Below are 18,256 nucleotides of genomic sequence, written 5' to 3'. Positions count from 1 at the left end.
TAAAGATAGCTAACTCTTATGGATATTTCAAACTAATTAAGTGATTAAATTCATTCATTTGTATCTACAGTAACACTTTTTGTATACATATGTAAGACACGATATATGATTTTATTTTGAAATGCCAATGAATTCAGTAATCTAATGGGTATTTGAAATACCCATAAATTTAGTAATTTATTTTTTGGTTAGTTAATGTTGATCATGACGATTTTTGTGTGGTTATTTTATGTGATATACATCTAGTTCATTATTACAACTTTTGGTAAATAATACATTTTAAAATGTTGACAGATGCAGCTTTTGTGCAACAAAAGTGCTTTATGTAGCTTCTAGGTAAAAATCTAAGTTTGGTTGTTGCTAAAATTTAAGGTAAAATTAATCCTTTCGGGGGAAAAGAATGCACTGCTTACATGTTGGCTGTGTATTACTTCTCCGGGGTCATTGGATAACCATTAAAACAATGGGAGAGGTAAACTGCTAAATACTTTGTGTAAATTTCCAGCTTTCTTTCAAAAATTGGCTTTAAACTATGGATTCTGCACCCTCTTGATAGTTTTACAAGTTTTCTTTAAGTATATAAGTAAAATGTTCAAGTTGACTGCAATATAGCAAGATATACTTTATTTGGGTTTTAAAAGTGTACACATGAAACTATGTTCTGCTACTCTAAAATACTTTTGAATATTAGATACATCTTGGTGTTTCAGGAGCCCTGGTTGGCTTAACCAGATAAGCATCTGATTCTTGATTTCAGCTCAGGTCTGAAATCCCCTGAACTGCTTGGGATTCTCCCTCCCTCTCCTCCTCCCCTTGTTTCTCTCTCTCTCTCTCTCTCTCTGTCTCTCTCTCTCTCAGATAAATAAATCTTTATTTTTTTTTAGAGTCTTGGTGTTTTAAATAACCAAATGTTTGACTTCCTTTAAATTATTTTTATTTCTTTTTCTAGAAAAGGTAGGTGTAATTTTAAACAGATTATTGTTAAGAATTAAATCAAATATCTTTTTTCTGAGAAATCTGTAAAAATATGGATATTACTGGTTATGTAGATAACTTTAAAATTTTAATTGTCGTTTTTTTCTCCATTGAAAAGAAGCACGTTTTCTCCAGAAAATAACGACAGAAATTATAATAAATATAAGGTGGTTAAAATTTCCTGTTGTTTCATTCATATAAGCCAAAAAGGTCTGTATTTAATCTGTGTGTGTGTGTGTTTGATAGCTTGGGGCCTAATATGAATTTCATTTTAATATTGAGAAAATTCTCATATTTGCTTCTGACACTGATCTTTCACCTATCTCCCAAGAAGATACACAAGGAATGTTTATATAGTCCTACTTTCTTATTACTGATTCTGTAGTTTATTGTAATTTTGTTATATCTATTCTAAAACAGTACCTCCTAAGAAGACCAATACACAATAGGTACTCAATAAATTCCGTTAGTGGACATAACATTTAGTTGTACATTTTTGTCAAAGAGATGTTAGCAGACATATGAAATACTAGCATTAAACCAGAAACGTCCTTTTGTGACTATATAGGAGTGATTATCTACCTCTTTCTTTATATATCTATCAATTAATTATCAATATATATTCATCTATCTGTCATCTGTTTATCTCTCCATATACACTTATGTAATGAGGTTATTCTGTAGACGTGGGGGGGGAGAAGAAACCCACAGGTCTAGGTCAAGTAGGCTCTTTTCATAGCAGTGATCTTTACACTTGGTTAGCCAGTTTCCACTACATTTGACTCTGGAAAAAAAATATCCTGTTGCTGGTCTGAAAGAGCAACAGTGATGACTGTGATTGTTATTCAGATGCCACTATATTTGTAGAACACTATTCAGTTAAGAATACTATGATTTTTGTAAAGGAGTTCTTTCATATTTTATATCACTATTTTATTGGCAAACGAAGAGTTGGACCATGTAAAACAGATATGGTTGAAGAGAATTAAATTGTAAACTAATTCACTTTGCTTACTTAAAAAAAAAAAAAATTTGAACCTGGCCATCAAATGCAAGAACTTCATCTCCCTTCCCCAACCCACCCCCAACTCTATGCATGTATTGTAAAGTTAGTTAATTAAATAGAATACACAAGAGAGAACTTAGTTCAGTCACTACTCAGGAAACAAAAGCTATAAAAATTAAAAGATGAGCTAGGAGGGTATGAAGAGAAAAAGACTGATGCTGTAGATTGGGATTCATATCATTATATACCTGAATTTATAGTAAACCTGCCCGTATCCTACTATGACATTATTCACTGAAATTCTCTTCTGGATATAAACAGCATGCTTTGAAAATGCAATTTAAAACTAACCAGATAAAAAATGATTCTTTAAATGGTTTTCCCCTAGGCTTAACTGAACCATTCTATTTACCCAAATTCCAGGTTTAGACAAACACATTTTTCAGATTCTTCTCAGACATCCTGTCTCTTCAAGGATCTAATAAAAGTAACTTTCATGTGATTTACAAATCAGTGATTCGGAACACGTTTTCTGCTGTCTGTTGTGGCCATTGTCAGAAGGTTCTAATCTTGCACCTCCACTCATTGATTATCAGATTCTGGTAAAGCTACTTCTGTTTCTAAAAGGAGAAATCATCTTGTCAGAATTAAGAAGATAATTTGTGTAAACTTCTCAGTATAGGGTCTTGCACATGTTGCTTGGTAGAGGGTCTTGCACATGTGACTGGTCATGGTACTCCCTAATTAAGACTCTCACAGGTCTTCAGCATCATCAGAAGACTCAATATCCTTCATATGGCCAAAGAGCATCTTCATGTTGCTCTTGCTTAACCTCCTGCCTTTAGCTCCCACCATTTCACCTGTATTGTCTCCTTAGTGCAGCCACACCAAATTATCTGATCTTCTTTAAAATTTTCATGCTACTTCAGGCCTCAATGTCTTTGCTATTCCTTTACTACTTCTCTTTCCAGAATGAGCCCTAGCTTCTCACCTTCCAATCGATCCCTTCATGAGCCATTCATGCTCAGCTAGGGTTTCTTCTCTATGTTCTCAAAGCATCCTCTGCACATTTTTATGATACTATATGTCACCAACCTTGTATTTTTATTTAAATTTTCATTTTCTTCCCACAAATCTAGACAATAAGTTGTGTGAAGGCTGTTGGTCTTATTATTACTTTTTTTTTATTCCCAGAACCTCACATAGAGTATTATATATTTAGTGTCCTGTGCATTTTTGTTGGATGAATAAACATTACACTGAGTCATTGGTGAGTACAAGACCTTTTCTGATAACAATTTCAAAGTACTTATTTTTATATAACATCTGAAAGAATTCCAGTCCTGAAAGTACAATGAGTTGAAATTTCAAGTTAAGCCAAATTTAATTTTTTATACTTAGATCAGGACTTTTTTTTTTAATTAGACTAGATTGTTTTCTCTAGAAGTCCCAGATAAACACAAATGACTTATCTAGATTTAGCCTTATAAGTCTGTCTGAGAAATATTTTTGACATAATGATGTAATCCTCAAAAATGTCATACTTGTAAAAAAGATAAATTTCTTCATCTGTGAAAGAAAGTAAGAGAATTGAGATGAAAGGATGCAGTACACACAGCCTGAACAACACAGTGACAGGACTCTTTTCAGGACCAACCAAACTTTCCTTGAATTGCATCCTCTGGCTCTGCACCTAGAATAAGTCTTGAGTAGGGGAAAAATAGTCAACAGGACATAGCACAGATGGCACTTTGAATATTTTTATACTGTTAAATTATGGAACTATGTTTTGTGATAATTACATGCTACTGCCAATATCATCTCTAGCTTGAGAGTTAGTAGTCTCCAGTATGATTATAAATGATGATCACTGATAAGACACATTCAGGTCATGAGTGTTCTTTTTATTCATTAGTTCACTCTCTTTCCCTAAGCTGTTCTTTCTTATTATGTTGGTGCTTTTGCACTTTTTATCTAGATATAGTTACAATGAGGAAGTTATTGTGAAGTGATGTTCATCAATGTAAAAACAAAAACACTCTTTCTGTCACAGCATTTGAAATCCAAACAGCTTCATTTTGAGGGAGTAACAAACAGGAGGAATTGGGGCCTGTTTAATGATCTTACCATTATCACTTTTTAATAATTCAAATGAAAGAATTTGACAGGATGGTGGAGTAGTTCAGAGCACAGACCTTGGAAGAAGAGAACCCTCAGTCTCAAATTTTAGCTTCGCTTCTAACCAGCTGCCTATATCTGGGCAAACTGCTCTATTTCTCTAGACTTCTGTTTTCTCATGAGTAAAATTAGGAAAATAATACTGGTCTCATTGGATGTGGAAAGGTTTAAGTGGAATAATACATATAAAATACATAATTTCTGGCACTTATTAAAAGCTCAATGAATAGTAGCTATTACTACTATTATTTATAAAGAATTTTTATACTATTTTTGCTATTCTTGAATTCTTATATAAATACAGGTATTTTAGTAATGATGGGAAGAAATTTTTATTATAATTAGATATTTGAACATTTTTCCATAAAGGAACATTGCAAAAGCCACCCACATTATCTTTACAAAGGTAACAGTAAGATAGATTTCTAAAAGTAAAAAAAAAAAAATGAATTCAGTGGTAGAGGAGGATTTAGACTAAATAAAACATCTCAAAGCCTATGTTACATGACATTGGAACACCTCACTCACTTTTGTCTCTCATTTTGATTTCCAACACACGGAGGCTATGAAACTAATTTGAGTTTCTAATTAAGCCCATGTGTCTATATTTAAACTTATAATGTACATTTCAGTGGAGTTTTTCTCCTGACCACTGTTTTTATTGATCTGAGATAACAAGCCAAAGCTGCACAATGTTGAACTAACTGCTAAAATCATTTGCTCATGGCTTTATTCTCTTCCAAGTTTTCATTAGTATCACATTATGATGCCAAGACTGGTAAACAATTAGGCTGACACCACCCACTGAGACTCTATGTTATAGCGTGAGTGATGAATTCTGCATAAAGAGATGTATTTGGGCCACATTACAATGTGGGAGAGCAAGGCATTTCATGGAGGCATTTAATGATAGCACCAAAACATTAACCGAAATGTCTGTATGAGTATTTACATGAACAGAATCCTGTCTGATGAGACTATTCACATTTGGGGACATTAGATTTTTAACTATCAGGTCAGATTGGAATAGTACTAAATTAATGTCTTATTTTATACGTTCATGTAAAACTTACTCTCATCTCCTGTTTCAAATTCGAACTTCTGACTGTAGCCACTGTATCCTGTTGCAGTCCTCACTCGGATATGAAATATGTACTTGGTGGCTGGCTTGAGGCCTGTGATGATGACGCTGGGTGCCTTGGACCTCGTGGAGGAGTAGGTGAGCTGCTCATGCTCCTGGGGACAGAAAAGAGGAGAGAGGAAATGAAGTAGAGTTATTCCACTGTTTCCTAGAAACATGGCTGTGTTAAGCTGAGGAATTATGCTCTGAATATCAAAAATATTGATTAAAGAGAGGTGTAAGCATGGTTTTCCATCATTCAGCATTGAGTTATTTATCGTTATGATGCACATGATATGGCCTGGACTTGGAAATTTATTAAGAGAGATGATTATCTTATATAAACTTGCACTGGGAGTGTTGGTGATTCGGATTTCTGCTCCAACTCTAAGGAATGGTGGTGGCGTGAGAGGACGTGTACACAGAATGGCAGCTGCACAGGGAGCAAAACGCGCACGTCCGATCAGAGCACACGAGCAGAGTGCAAGGAGCAAGGGGGGGGGGCAAGTACGGCTACTCACTTCTACCCGCAGGTAGTGCCAAAATGCCGGCGCTATCCGTGGGTAGGCCTGTGGGTGAAAGGAAACATATATTAATTGTTTTTTAAAATTGGATATATTTTATCCTGACTCAGTTGCTTTGTTCCAAAACTCAGTGATGCCGCAGTGGTTGACTCCAGCTGAATGCAGTTTGAAACAGAAAACTATGACAATTTTCACTGAAGGGAGAACTGGCTCCTCCCCCAGATATCACAGTTACCTTTGCAAAGAGGTACAAGTCTCACAGCCACTGTGAGGTAGGTTTTAAGACAGTCTGCCCGCGAAGGTGCATCAAAGACACAGCAAGGTGAGAAAGGTCTAGCCACACCTGCAGAAGCAGAGGCAGGGAGGGAAGCTAGGTTCCCAGTCACCTGCAGGTAACTGCCCGGCTACTCCCTCTCCTTGCCAATGGGAAAGGCTCACCTCTGCTGACTGAATGACCCCGTCAGGGTCTTCCGAGGGGGGTCTCTTGCCCACCAGCTCAGAACACATAGGAGACTGTCCACAATATGCTGCTGGTGGAGACAAATTAAACTTAATACTGTTTTTGTACAGTGTTACTGTTCAATAACTTTATAATGATATTTTAATAGGGTATCTAAAAAAACTGTATTTGTATGAATAACTCCTCTAAATTCACAAGTCAAAATAGGTCACCAGGTCCTTAAGTTAATTCCCCACTATTCTCATAAATCTAATGATGGAGAGTCGTAGGGATGGAAGTGACTTTCAAGATCATTAATTGAATCACTCATTTGATGCCTAAACACTATCTCTAATATTCCCATCGAAATTTCACATAGCCTTTGCCTGAAAATCTGTGTTGTTCAGATCTTCCAGATTAACAAATGAAGTTATACAAATCTACACACGTGTAGTTTGTGTCAAACTCCATTTATTTTCTGGGGATGCTTTAAGATTTAGAACTATGAAAATCATTTCCCTAAAGCTACTTTTGAGAAAAATATCCTAATTTTAAAGATCATTTTTAAATTTTATGGCCCTATTTGTCAGAACTTTATATGCTACATGGTTATTCTGAGTCTAGTGAGGAATTGAATTTGCCATCTACACCCCAAATAGAACTATTTATTGAACACAAAATACAAAGAAAAAAATGAGTTAACAATAGCAACATTTTAACTAAAAAAGACAAAACTGACAAACTGCAGTTTATATTTATCTCTAAGTAATTTTGAATTTAGGAAGTAAATAAGTACCTACCTAGGATAAAAACCAGACATAAAATCTATAAAACTATTGAGGGTAGTAATCAATTGAGGGCTAAAAAAAGGAGCTAAGATCAAGGACTTTACGATTAGGCAGCTTGACACCCATATTGTAGAATAGAGAAAAAAAATTGCTTGTGGGCAGCCCAGGTGGCTCAGAGGTTTAGCGCTGCCTTCAGCCCAGGGCATCCTCCTGGAGACCCCGGGTTCGAGTCCCACGTCAGGCTCCCTGCATGGAGCCTGCTTCTCTCTCTCTCTTTCTCTCTCTCTCTCTCTCTCTCTCCATGTCTCTCAAGAATAAATAAATAAAATCTTAAAAAGAAATTCCTTGTGCACTAATAGAAGAGATGATGTTGTTTCTTGTAGAAATTTGAAGAACTTTTGGGATTTCAATCTCACATACAAGAGAATATTCCACCTTTGATGGAATTTCTTGCGATGTAAGAGTTACGGTGTATTTTGAATGGTAGTTCACAATAGGAAATGATGACTGAGAAAAAAATAATAAAGCCCTGAAAAAATAAACTCGGTCTCATACTTACAGAGAAAAGATACAGATTTTTAAAACCTACTCTTAGAATGGCAGCACACCAATGACACACCATGTTTTTGTCAGTTCATTAAAATGTAGCTAAATAGTAATTTCCTACTCAGTAAAGTTATAGTGAGAAAAGGACACCTTTTCCAAATAGTCTTTAGCCACTTCTGCTGTTATACACAAAAGTGTTATCTGTAGCTGCTACATCTCTGGAATATAAATCCTCAGGTAGGAAATGTGCTTACACGTTTCCTCAGCCTAAATCATAGCAGTGTGGTGACTGTTGTCTTAACATCTTGCCACCTCTCAGCAGGCCAAGAGAAGGACTCAGGAAACAGCAGTAATGAGGGTTTCCTCGTTCCAGTGAACAGCAGTCCTCCCTCCTGGTGTTTGAAGCTTTTGGGAAATCAAGTTAACACTTATACATTACAAGCACAGGGCCCTATTGTCTCAGAACTTGGGCTAATTGCTTCTCTGCTGACGTAGCAACTCCAATTCTAAGTAGCTGTCATCCAGGAGAGACCATTCTTTGCCACAGAACCATCTAGACCTTTTTATTCATCCTCACAGGCTAAATTCTGGACGTGTTTGAGTAGGGTATGTGTGCAAGTTTTCCTGGAGTTTGCGCCACAGAGGAATTGCTGGTTTGATGACATGTATGTGTTCAATTTGCTAGGTAATACATCCTGTTGGTCATAAAACTCTTAAATATGCTTTTCATCCTCACTAAATCCATTGTGAAACCCTTTTTGCATTCTTAAATTGATTTATTTTTGTATTTTCTTCTCTCGTTCAAGCTTTCCAGGGGTTTGAACTAACTTTTGGCTTTGTTAATATAATTGCATCTATGTTTTCTATTATGTTTAATATCTGCTCTTACCACACATTTTCTTTCTGCTTTCTACTTTCTTTGTGTTAATTATGCAATCTTCTAACTTCTTGCATCTCATGCTTACTCACTAATTGTCAGTATATCTTTACAAATATACTACGTAAGTTTCACTCTAAATCTACACTATCTATACTCCACCCATTTTCATATAGCATATTATTAATGAGTTCTAAGTATTTACTGATTTCCAAAACTATATGATTTTTTATCTCTTTGTGGCAGACGGATCTAGGATTGTCACTTTCATACTTTTATGGCTCAAGATAGGTTGTCAGGCAGTAAATAAATAGCATAAACTGAAGCATAACTCCACTGGTTGCACAGGACTATGGATAAAACAGTGGATGCTTGTTGCTGAGCACATGGGCAGTCCGCATTAATGTTTGCCGCTGAAAGTAAAACAGTTTCTTGGACTCTTTATCCTTGGATAAGCATGAGTAATAGCACCAATGAGAAAAAATTATTAATGATGTACTTTAATATGTTATGTATATCATTTTTAAAAACACACATATATAAAATTTCCATTTTATATAATTGTATCTGTATATATTTTAAAAATAGCTCAGAACTGAATAGTGTGAGCATCAGATATTGTCCAACAGAATGTGCATGTACTGATTTCTAGACATGTTGACCTGTGCTTATGGTTCTCTTCCCATGTGTCGATCCTACAGCTTAGAGTCATACACTGTTCCTTCCCAGCTGCCGAGAAAATAGGCTTTTGGGGAAGTCTAGTCTTACTATCACATTCAACCTTTTGTTTAATTAAAATACTGAATCTCGCTTTAACTTTGTAGATGTAGACTCTTCATGGTAACTAAAAGGAACGTTCTTACCACATCCTGGATCTTATTATCATTTAATCTAAAGACTATAACTTAGTGAAAAGAAATGGGCTACTGTGCCCAGTTCATATGGCTACACCTTTCTAAAATCAGTGGCAGCATGGCCTTTATCAACAAAAGGCAGCATGTAGAGAACTCTGGCTTAGAATTTGCTTGTCTTGGGCTTGGTCTTGGTACTACTTACATAATGTATCTTGGTAAGTAACCTTGAAGGCTTTGATTTACTCATATAGCAAATTCATGCCTTCCAGAGACACTGAGTGCCCACTACATCTAAGGAAGGTTCTCGGGCAGTCTAATAGATGTGTGATACATAATCACCAATGTTCTAACTAAGCAATTGAATTCTATATTTTTATGCCAGAAATACAAGTCCCCTCTTTTCTGCTGTGACTCATTCTTGTCACTCCTTAACTTACTCTTGGTTTTCCACTCCCACTGGTGGAAATAGATTCAATAGGCCCACAAAGTGGTCATCATTTAGCTGGTTTGCTTTCTGTTAAAATCTTTGGGTCTAGTGAGACTTCTGTAAGATGTTTCCTCTTTGTTTTATTATTTAATTTTAAATTAATTGGATTATATGTGTGATTAAAAATGTTGCAGGCTTTTTCTGCATTTATATCTAAAGATATGTCAACAATCATAAGACAATCATGATTTGTGCAATGCCTTACAATACACATTCTTTATATAATACTCTTAATAATCTTGTGAAGCAAGAAAAATTTATTCTCACCTAACATACAATGAAACTGGTCAAGAAAAAATAAGCCACTTAACCAAAGAAAGTCACACAACTACTTAGTAGTTTCCATTCAAATTGCCTTTTTACTATATCCAATTAATGTAGATATGTCCAGGACAAATATGTTGATAGATTAGACTTTGAGCCAAGGTCATGTCTCTACATTTTACATTTACATTTTTGATCATCTATTCACTAGAAATAACTTTAAATTTAAGACATCCTCTATGCCAGATAGCAATGATTTGATGGCATCAGAATATTTTTATAGAATACCTCCTCAATGACAGAGACAATTCTCAACATTAAACATTTTAACTAGTTGTTACAAATGTAAAATTATTTTCTACTATGGTTTACGCATTTATGCAGCCTGTCTTAATTTTCATTCTGTTTTTTATAGCATGTCATATAGACAGATTCCAGGAAATACAGGGGCTTATAACTCACCTGATCTTGCATAGAACATAAACTATTCTTGTTCAGGGCTGGGAATACAATTTATTTTATAAGGTCCAGGAGATTCTTCTAGATTTTTTGATGTATGTGAAGGTACCTGAATGACTCTATTCATAGAACAGTATGAAGAGGACAGATTAAAGAACTGCTGGATTTTCTTTTACCCTTTCAAGTCATACCAAGTTAAAATGATCAGAAGTAGGCCAAAAAATTAGCACTTTACTATCACAATCATTTTTTAAAGATTTTATTTATTTATTCATGAGAATACACAGAGAGGAGAGAGAGAGAGAGGCAGAGACACAGGCAGAGGGAGAAGCAGGCCCCATGCAGGGAGCCCGACATGGGACTCGATCCCAGGTCTCCAGGATCACACCCTGGGCTGAAGGCTGCGCTAAACTGCTGAACCACTTGGGCTGCCCTATCACAATCATTATTATTACTATTCACTACTAGTATTATTCTTTTAGCAACGTTCTAATGAAGCCAAAGTAAAGTTCTTGTTCTATTGACTAGCAGACTGAAACTATATATTCCTGAGAAAATAAAAAGTATTGCAAGTGATCATTAATGGCTCTGCTAGAAGTTGCCTAAGTCATTTTTTAATCCAGCTTTCTCCATTTCTGTGTCTTTCTCACCCTGCCTCTCAGTACCAGATGCAAACACACACACACACACACACACACACACTCCACAACACATGATGGGAGTCTGTGGGAGACATCTCCACAATAATCCTCTCAAAACTCAACAAATTAAAAGCACATTTAGAACATGACTTACTGTCTGCAGAAAGATATTTTTTCCTGAAAAATCAAGAATTGCATGGCCTAGAAACAAAGCTTGAATGGTTATCAAAGAATCTTGTTGCCTAAACAATGATATTAGCAAATCCTGAAAATATTTTATTTGATTAAAAGAAAGTTATTTCACATGACCTTAGAAAAAGGAAAGCTTGAGTACTAGATCTGCTCAGGGTGTAATGATTGCTTCCCAAAGAAGAGAGACCAAATCTGGTGGATTTTATCTCACAGGTCCCTATAAGAATGAGCCCTACAGGAAGCAGGTACTTCTAGATCATACCCTGGCTGAAAGATTTTTTTAAAGATTTTTCACATCTTTACTTTAGTGATGTAATCTGATTGCTGATGTGGATTCCCAAGTGCTATAGAAGTAGACATAAATATATTTGTTCATGGGAAGAACAGGCTTCCATAAAATTAATACCTAGACATTCTCATTGGTTCTTCAGGTTTTTTTTTTTTTTGGATTTAATTGGAATGAATCAATCTCTGAGAAAATTATCAACTCCTAATACACTGCAGTTGCAGGATGTGCAAAATATAGCATCAGAATGAGCAGTGTGAACTCAAGAATTGAAGTTATAGCATACCTGCAAAATAGGCATAATCATAAAAGAGCTCATAGTACTAAAAAGTCATCCGTTTCCATTCTTTTATTAGTTGCTTTAATTCATGTCACTGAAGCGTTGATCTATTCTTTTTTAAGAGAAATTTTAAAGAGAAAGAATCTTATTCTACTATAGGCAAGTCATAAGGTATACAGAAAGAAGTTATGTCTTCCTAAAACATAACTTAATTATCTTACTGAAACCTAAAACAGTATTTTTTTTTTTTGCTTAAAATGTAGGAACTATCTCTTCTAATGATTGAAATAATAAACCATTGCTTTCTATCTGCCATTTGTAATTTTCTACCTAGAAATCTCCAGAGAATTAACTGAAAAGATTTAGAACTAATAAGTGAGGTCAGTTAGCCAACATACAATTATCAGTGGTTTTCCTATATACTAGCAATGACTGATTAAAATTCTACTTTAAAATATTCCAGTTACTATATCAACAGAAACCTAATAATACTTGAGTATGTGTCAAAAAAATTGTGCAAAACCTATTTGAATAAATCTATAACATTTTACTGTAGAAACCAAAAGGAAAATCCCTTACTTTTCTTCTCTTATTGCAATGTTAAGACCTTGAGTAGAATATACCCTAGTAGAATTAAAAGCAAGAACTTTATTTGCCCACGTTCTTTAATGGAATGGCTATTAATGTGCAACTGTTAAATGTAATCACATTTGACTTAGGCTTTTGGTAGATGACCAGTTAAAGACTTTTCTGTTTTCTTATACTGTAAATATAATGTGTATACTCATGAAGAACTGTCTTTGCATTCCTAAGATAAACTTTACTAATTAATTCTTGTTCACAATATAGTATTATAATTTTTATTGCAATTTTGGATTCAACTTGATAATATTTCAACTAGAATCTTTAAACCTATATTTATAGGAGATCTTGGCCTAGTGTTTTCTTATATTTTTCCATTTTTATTATCAATCTATAGTTGCGATATTTGGATTAGATTGTATTTAGAGAATATATTATGAAACTTTCCACTTATTAATTTTCTGGAATAATTTATATAACATGGGAATTATCTATTTCTTGAAAACTTAATTGAAATGGGCCATTTTGGGACTAGATATTAACTGTCATTTATAATTATTTTATCCTATATTTGGATTATCTTCTAATTTAATTTTGGTAATTGAGAGATAATCATGCATTAAATTTATGTTTTACAATTATTGTTATAAATTTTACATTTATTGTTATAAATTTATATCTAGTCTTGTCCTATCATTAAAAATCTCTTCCACTCATTTTTCCACGGCAACTGGTTCCAGGCGCACTTGGGAACGCCGAAGAATGGAAAAGAACCGACTTGCTAGAATGTGGTTCAGCTCCAAAGACCTTAAAGTTTGGAGGATGAGATAAGACCTGTCTCTATGAACTAGGCATTACCGCGGTGCTCCGGCATCTCTTCTCTAAGCCTGAGGAATCCAACTGACCTCCACAGTGAATACAGGTTGACTTGATGGTGATCCATTCATCTATTTACAGCTCTGTGCCCAACATGGGGCCGAAACTCAGGACCTCAAGATCAAGAGTTGGGTGCCCAACTGAGCCAGCCAGGCATCCTTTGCTTTATTTCTTCTGGGTACTCCCTTGATCTGTCCAGGGTTGAGCTCTCCAAAAGCAACATTAAGGATGGAGCAGCTTGTTTCCTGTATGCTACCCCAAAGTCTCCAGAGTTAACAGGTCCTGTTACCTATAACCTGCTTGTTTGCTGAAAGGTCCAGTACCTTGTGTGGGACTCAAGAATGATTTGAGGAACCCTAAGCCATTTTTCTGTTCAGCTCCAGTCTGAGGTCTAAAGAAAGAAGGATCCCTGGGTGGCGCAGCGGTTTAGCGCCTGCCTTTGGCCCAGGGAGTGATCCTGGAGACCTGGGATCGAATCCCACGTCGGTGCATGGAGCCTGCTTCTCCCTCTGCCTATGTCTCTGCCTCTCTCTCTCTCTCTCTCTCTCTGTGTGTGACTATCATAAATAAATAAAAATTTAAAAAAAAAATCTCTTCCAGAAGTAACATTTTCCCACCTTCTTGGCAAGCTTGTTTATTTTGTCAGTCTTTAAGAACTTGCTTTTGATTTTTTACAGATTCTTTTGTTGATTCAATTTCATTAATTTTTAACAATTTTATAGTTGTTAATTCCTTCTTTCTACACTATTTTTTTTCCTGCATTGGTCATATTACACAGGTTTGGATATATGTGTATCTCAATGTCTTTCATTTTACAATAATTTATAATTTAAGTTTACTGCCCTTTAACAGGTGATATTTAAGTAATATTTTAAATTTTCAAATGAATAAATTTGGACGGTGAGTTTGGGAGGGTTTTAAAAAAATTAAATTTTATTGCATGATTTTCAAAGAATAATTTTATATTATCTAGCCCCTTCCTCTAGTTATTTCAGTTATTTCCTCTCTCTATATATATCCCCAAGCAGATGGCAATTTCTTCACACATGTGGTCTATATTTCCCTCAACAATAAACAAACAAAAAAGCAAATGAGGGGTGGATGAATAGCTAGTGTTTAATATACATCTAGTCATTGATATCCATCAAGGAATACCTAAATAATTTAACAGAGTGGGTATATGATATAGTTCTGCTCACATATCATTGGGAACTGGATTCTGAAACTGTTGCTTCCAAGTAGGAGTGCAACAAGGGATACAGCTCACACAGATTATTTTGTGAGGAGATTGAAGTTAGCCCCACCAGCTGGGGGAGATGGGCCTGGTGCCCAACAAAGGTGACTGCTCAAGAGACATAAGCAGGCTAGAATGATTATCATTTTCTCATATTTGTGGACATACATAGACAGAGTTTCTAATTTGGGGAATAAAGGGGTTAACAAGCTAGTTGATACAGGATTCTACACTAGTGGATTGGGTATATTGAAATGTTTCCTTAGGTAAAAACTGGCCACTGCTAAAACAAAATTACAAATTGTGCATAAGTAAGAAAAATGTAGAAGTAGGTATTCTAAGTACATGACTACTTTCTGATGGCACTTTTGGAAAAGTATCATTTAGCATACCACGGCTATAATTTACAACAATCAACTCCTGATTAGCCCCAGTGATCCAAAATAGGAGGTAACCCCAAATCACTTTGAAATGCACTCATTTTTTCTTATATTCCTTTCAATATGTATCATATTTCACCTCAAATGAAAACTAAATGCATTCCTTGAACATTAAATGTTAAGCAATAGTAGGAGATCGCACAAATGGACACCTGATAATAGAAGAATATTGATCTGGAATTAAACATTCATAATTGATTTTCAGAAAACAGATAACTTATATGTAGATAATTAACTGCTTGAAAGAATGGTTAAATATACTATTAGGAGAAAGGCTAAATTATTATCGTGTGATCTTTAGAAAATACTAGTGCTAGGGTGAGACCATTAGGATCCTAGTTGTAGTCAGTTCATCTATGAAAACTGGGAAAGTTATATCCCCTTGAAGGGTCAAGCTTGTTGTAAGGATAAAGCAAAATAATGTGTAGAACCCTTTTACAGGTTCCAGCAGATGTGTAGTATAACACAATTTCTTTATTTTAAGACTATTATTGGTAGGTGGTACATTTAATCCGGGGCAATGATAGGCTTGTGCTTTGAGGTAATTCTGCAGATGCTGTGAGAGGTCTTTTAAAAAATTTTGTATGTATTTTGTTTACCTTTTAACCTTTATATTCCCACTGCTTAATGCAGTTTAACTAAAATATTACAGGCTCTCATAATATATTAGCAAAATGATTGAATAGAGAAATTAATGAATTAATTGCTCTATAAGTTTGGATTTTAAATTCTATTTATTGTTATAGCAATTTAATATCAGTCTACACGAATTAATGACAGTTCAAATGAGAGATGAGAAAACAAATTAATGACAACTCAAATGAGATATGGGAAAAATTGTTTTGCAGGCTTACAGCACTTCCACAATCAAAATGCAATAATATTACATCAGCATAACTGGCTTGGTTTTTTGGAACACTGTGGAAAATATCCAAGATTCTACTTGCCAAAAAATATTTTTGCTAAACTGTATGCTTATAAAAAACTAAAATTCATGTTGAAATATCTTTTAATACATATTTCTCTTAATATTTATTCAGTTTTAATGTTCCCATCTGTCTTCATGTAACCTACCTTCATACAGATGGGATATAGGCTTTTCGTCTGTGCTCTATTACTCTATAAATATTTATAATGCTGTTCAAGCAACAATTAAATGTTTAAAGCCTGATAGCTGTCCCTGAAGAAAGTGCCTCCAAAAGTTCTTAATGATTTTTGTAAAAATGTATCATAGATAATTTTAAATTTATAATTAATTCTTAATGTTTTTGATAATTTTGTATGAGTTTTAAAGGCAAGTGTAAATTTGGTCATAATAATAGACATACAGATAGAAAAAGGAGAAAATATATATAACAGAATAAAATATTAAAAATCACATTTATTAGAGTATTGAAGATTGGTAAATTATTTTACCTAAAGGGAGGAAATGAGAAGGAAGAAGCATAATCATAAGAATATTTAAGGATTATCCTTTATTATTTATTTATTTATATATTTTTTATTTTTAAAGATTTTATTTATTTATTCATGAGTTCATGAGAGACACACACACAGAGAGGCAGAGACACATGCAGAGAGAGAAGCAGGCTCCCTGTAGGGAGCCCGATGTGGGACTCCGTCCTGGGTCTCCAGGATCACACCCTGGGCTGAAGGTGGCGCTAAACTGCTAGGCCACCGGGGCTGCCCAAGGATTATCCTTTAATAATTTTGGAAAAATTTACAAATCCCTGTTCATCTCTATAGTTTACATCAAGTATTGAAACAGCTACCTAAAAGCTAGATAAAGCAACTTTGAAGATGAAATTAGGATAAGTTTGAAGATGAAATTAGGATAAGTTATTAATAAAGGCCATCTAGAGAGAAAAAAAACACTAAATATCTTTGGAAACATCAATACACGCATGTTGACTTCTTCAAATATAAATGGTATTCCAACTGTCAAACTGAATGTGTTCAAGTTAAATTTTTAGAACGATATGGCTGAAAGGAAAGGCACGGATGCATGGTGCCGTGATTCATTCTACCTAACTGTGCAATGTGGATTTGAAAAATAATAAAGCTAGAAAAGAGACTTTTTTAAAAAGCAAAAATATAAAGCAGTTATTTTTCACAATAGGGCTAATTAAAATACATAAAAGTTAAGATAAATAAAGGATAGCAAAAGACAAATCTTTGAAAATGAGATAACTAGAGTAAATACAGGTGACTGGCCTCTAATTTTCCAACAGAATGGAAGTAAGTAATAAGGGAGTTAAGATGGGTAGAATTTCACTAGAGTGAGTATGCTTGTCGAATAAGAAAAAAAAAACATTTTGTTTTTTTACTGGAAAACAGTATCATTTGTGAATAACTGTTAAAGTCTTACATTTTCCAAATCGGCCATGAAATGTGATATAAGAGCTGCTTCGTGCATTGAAAAGAAAGTGGAAAGTCATTTAAATATACAAGCATTAGAATTCCTTAACCTCATTTGGAATAAGACAGAAATAGTTTCTGTCTGATTTATTTTTCATTTTTATCTTTTTACTTAAATATGTTTTGTCACCATGATGAAACTTTAATTTTTTTTTATATTTGTTTACGGTCTTAATTGTGATCTGATGACAGATATATTTGTTTTGTTCAAAATTAAAACAAAGATATCTGTTAAGATTGATCTACAAAGCTACAAAGCGTAATTTAAGTTCAAGGAACATAGTTCCCCCCGCCCCAAAAGATTTTCAACTTTCTTTAGAAGTGATATCCTCACTTGAAAAGTATCACATTATGTTCTAAATAACGCAATATTCTCAGTTAATGATCTAACGCAGTCATTGATTTTGAATTTCCTTGGAGGACTGGTAATATTAAAATGTACATCAAATGAATAACTCAAGATTTATAATAAAATGTAAGTTTATCTAGGTACTGTGACTGGAAACTAAGTAGTATTTCGTCCCTGAGAGAAAAGAAGTAATATAATAGTAAGAAACAGATTGTTGTAATTGACAGTTTCCCACAGAACACACACACACACACACACACACACGTTCTAGTTCCAATGTGGGTATTTGAAACCAAAGGACCTTGTAAATTTGTCGATGACCACAGATGGTGTTAAATGAATGTAGACGAATTGAAGGCAAAGCAAACTCATTTCCTAGTAACATTATTTTTAATCTCTATCATTATCAGTTGATTAATATTATTTACTTATTAATAAACA

At 34.4% G+C, this 18,256-nt stretch overlaps 1 protein-coding gene across 23 annotated transcripts in view; it reads right to left on the bottom strand.

The window, feature by feature from the left end:
- The window catches only part of EPHA6 (EPH receptor A6), an 880,674-nt gene that overhangs the window by 274,187 nt on the left and 588,231 nt on the right, over positions 1 to 18,256 (bottom strand). For 18 of the 23 annotated variants that reach the window (XR_007407962.1, XR_007407961.1, XR_004811710.2 and 15 more), the window contains 2 exons: positions 5,801 to 5,848; positions 5,233 to 5,395 (listed from right to left, as the gene is read on the bottom strand). Coding sequence is in view for 20 of the 23 variants with exons in the window: in XM_025417283.3 (XP_025273068.2) it covers positions 5,233 to 5,395; positions 5,801 to 5,848 (211 nt within the window). In the remaining 3 variants the exon portion in view is untranslated. The remainder of the gene's footprint in view (positions 1 to 5,232; positions 5,396 to 5,800; positions 5,849 to 18,256) is intronic. The other 5 variants (XM_025417292.3, XM_025417337.3, XM_025417315.3 and 2 more) reach the window with 1 other exon arrangement.

The sequence above is a fragment of the Canis lupus genome, chromosome 33 (genome assembly GCF_003254725.2).
Source record: "Canis lupus dingo isolate Sandy chromosome 33, ASM325472v2, whole genome shotgun sequence".
NCBI lineage: Eukaryota > Metazoa > Chordata > Mammalia > Carnivora > Canidae > Canis > Canis lupus.
Note: the sequence above shows the minus strand (reverse complement) of the source record. Positions and strands in the feature narration are given on the sequence as shown.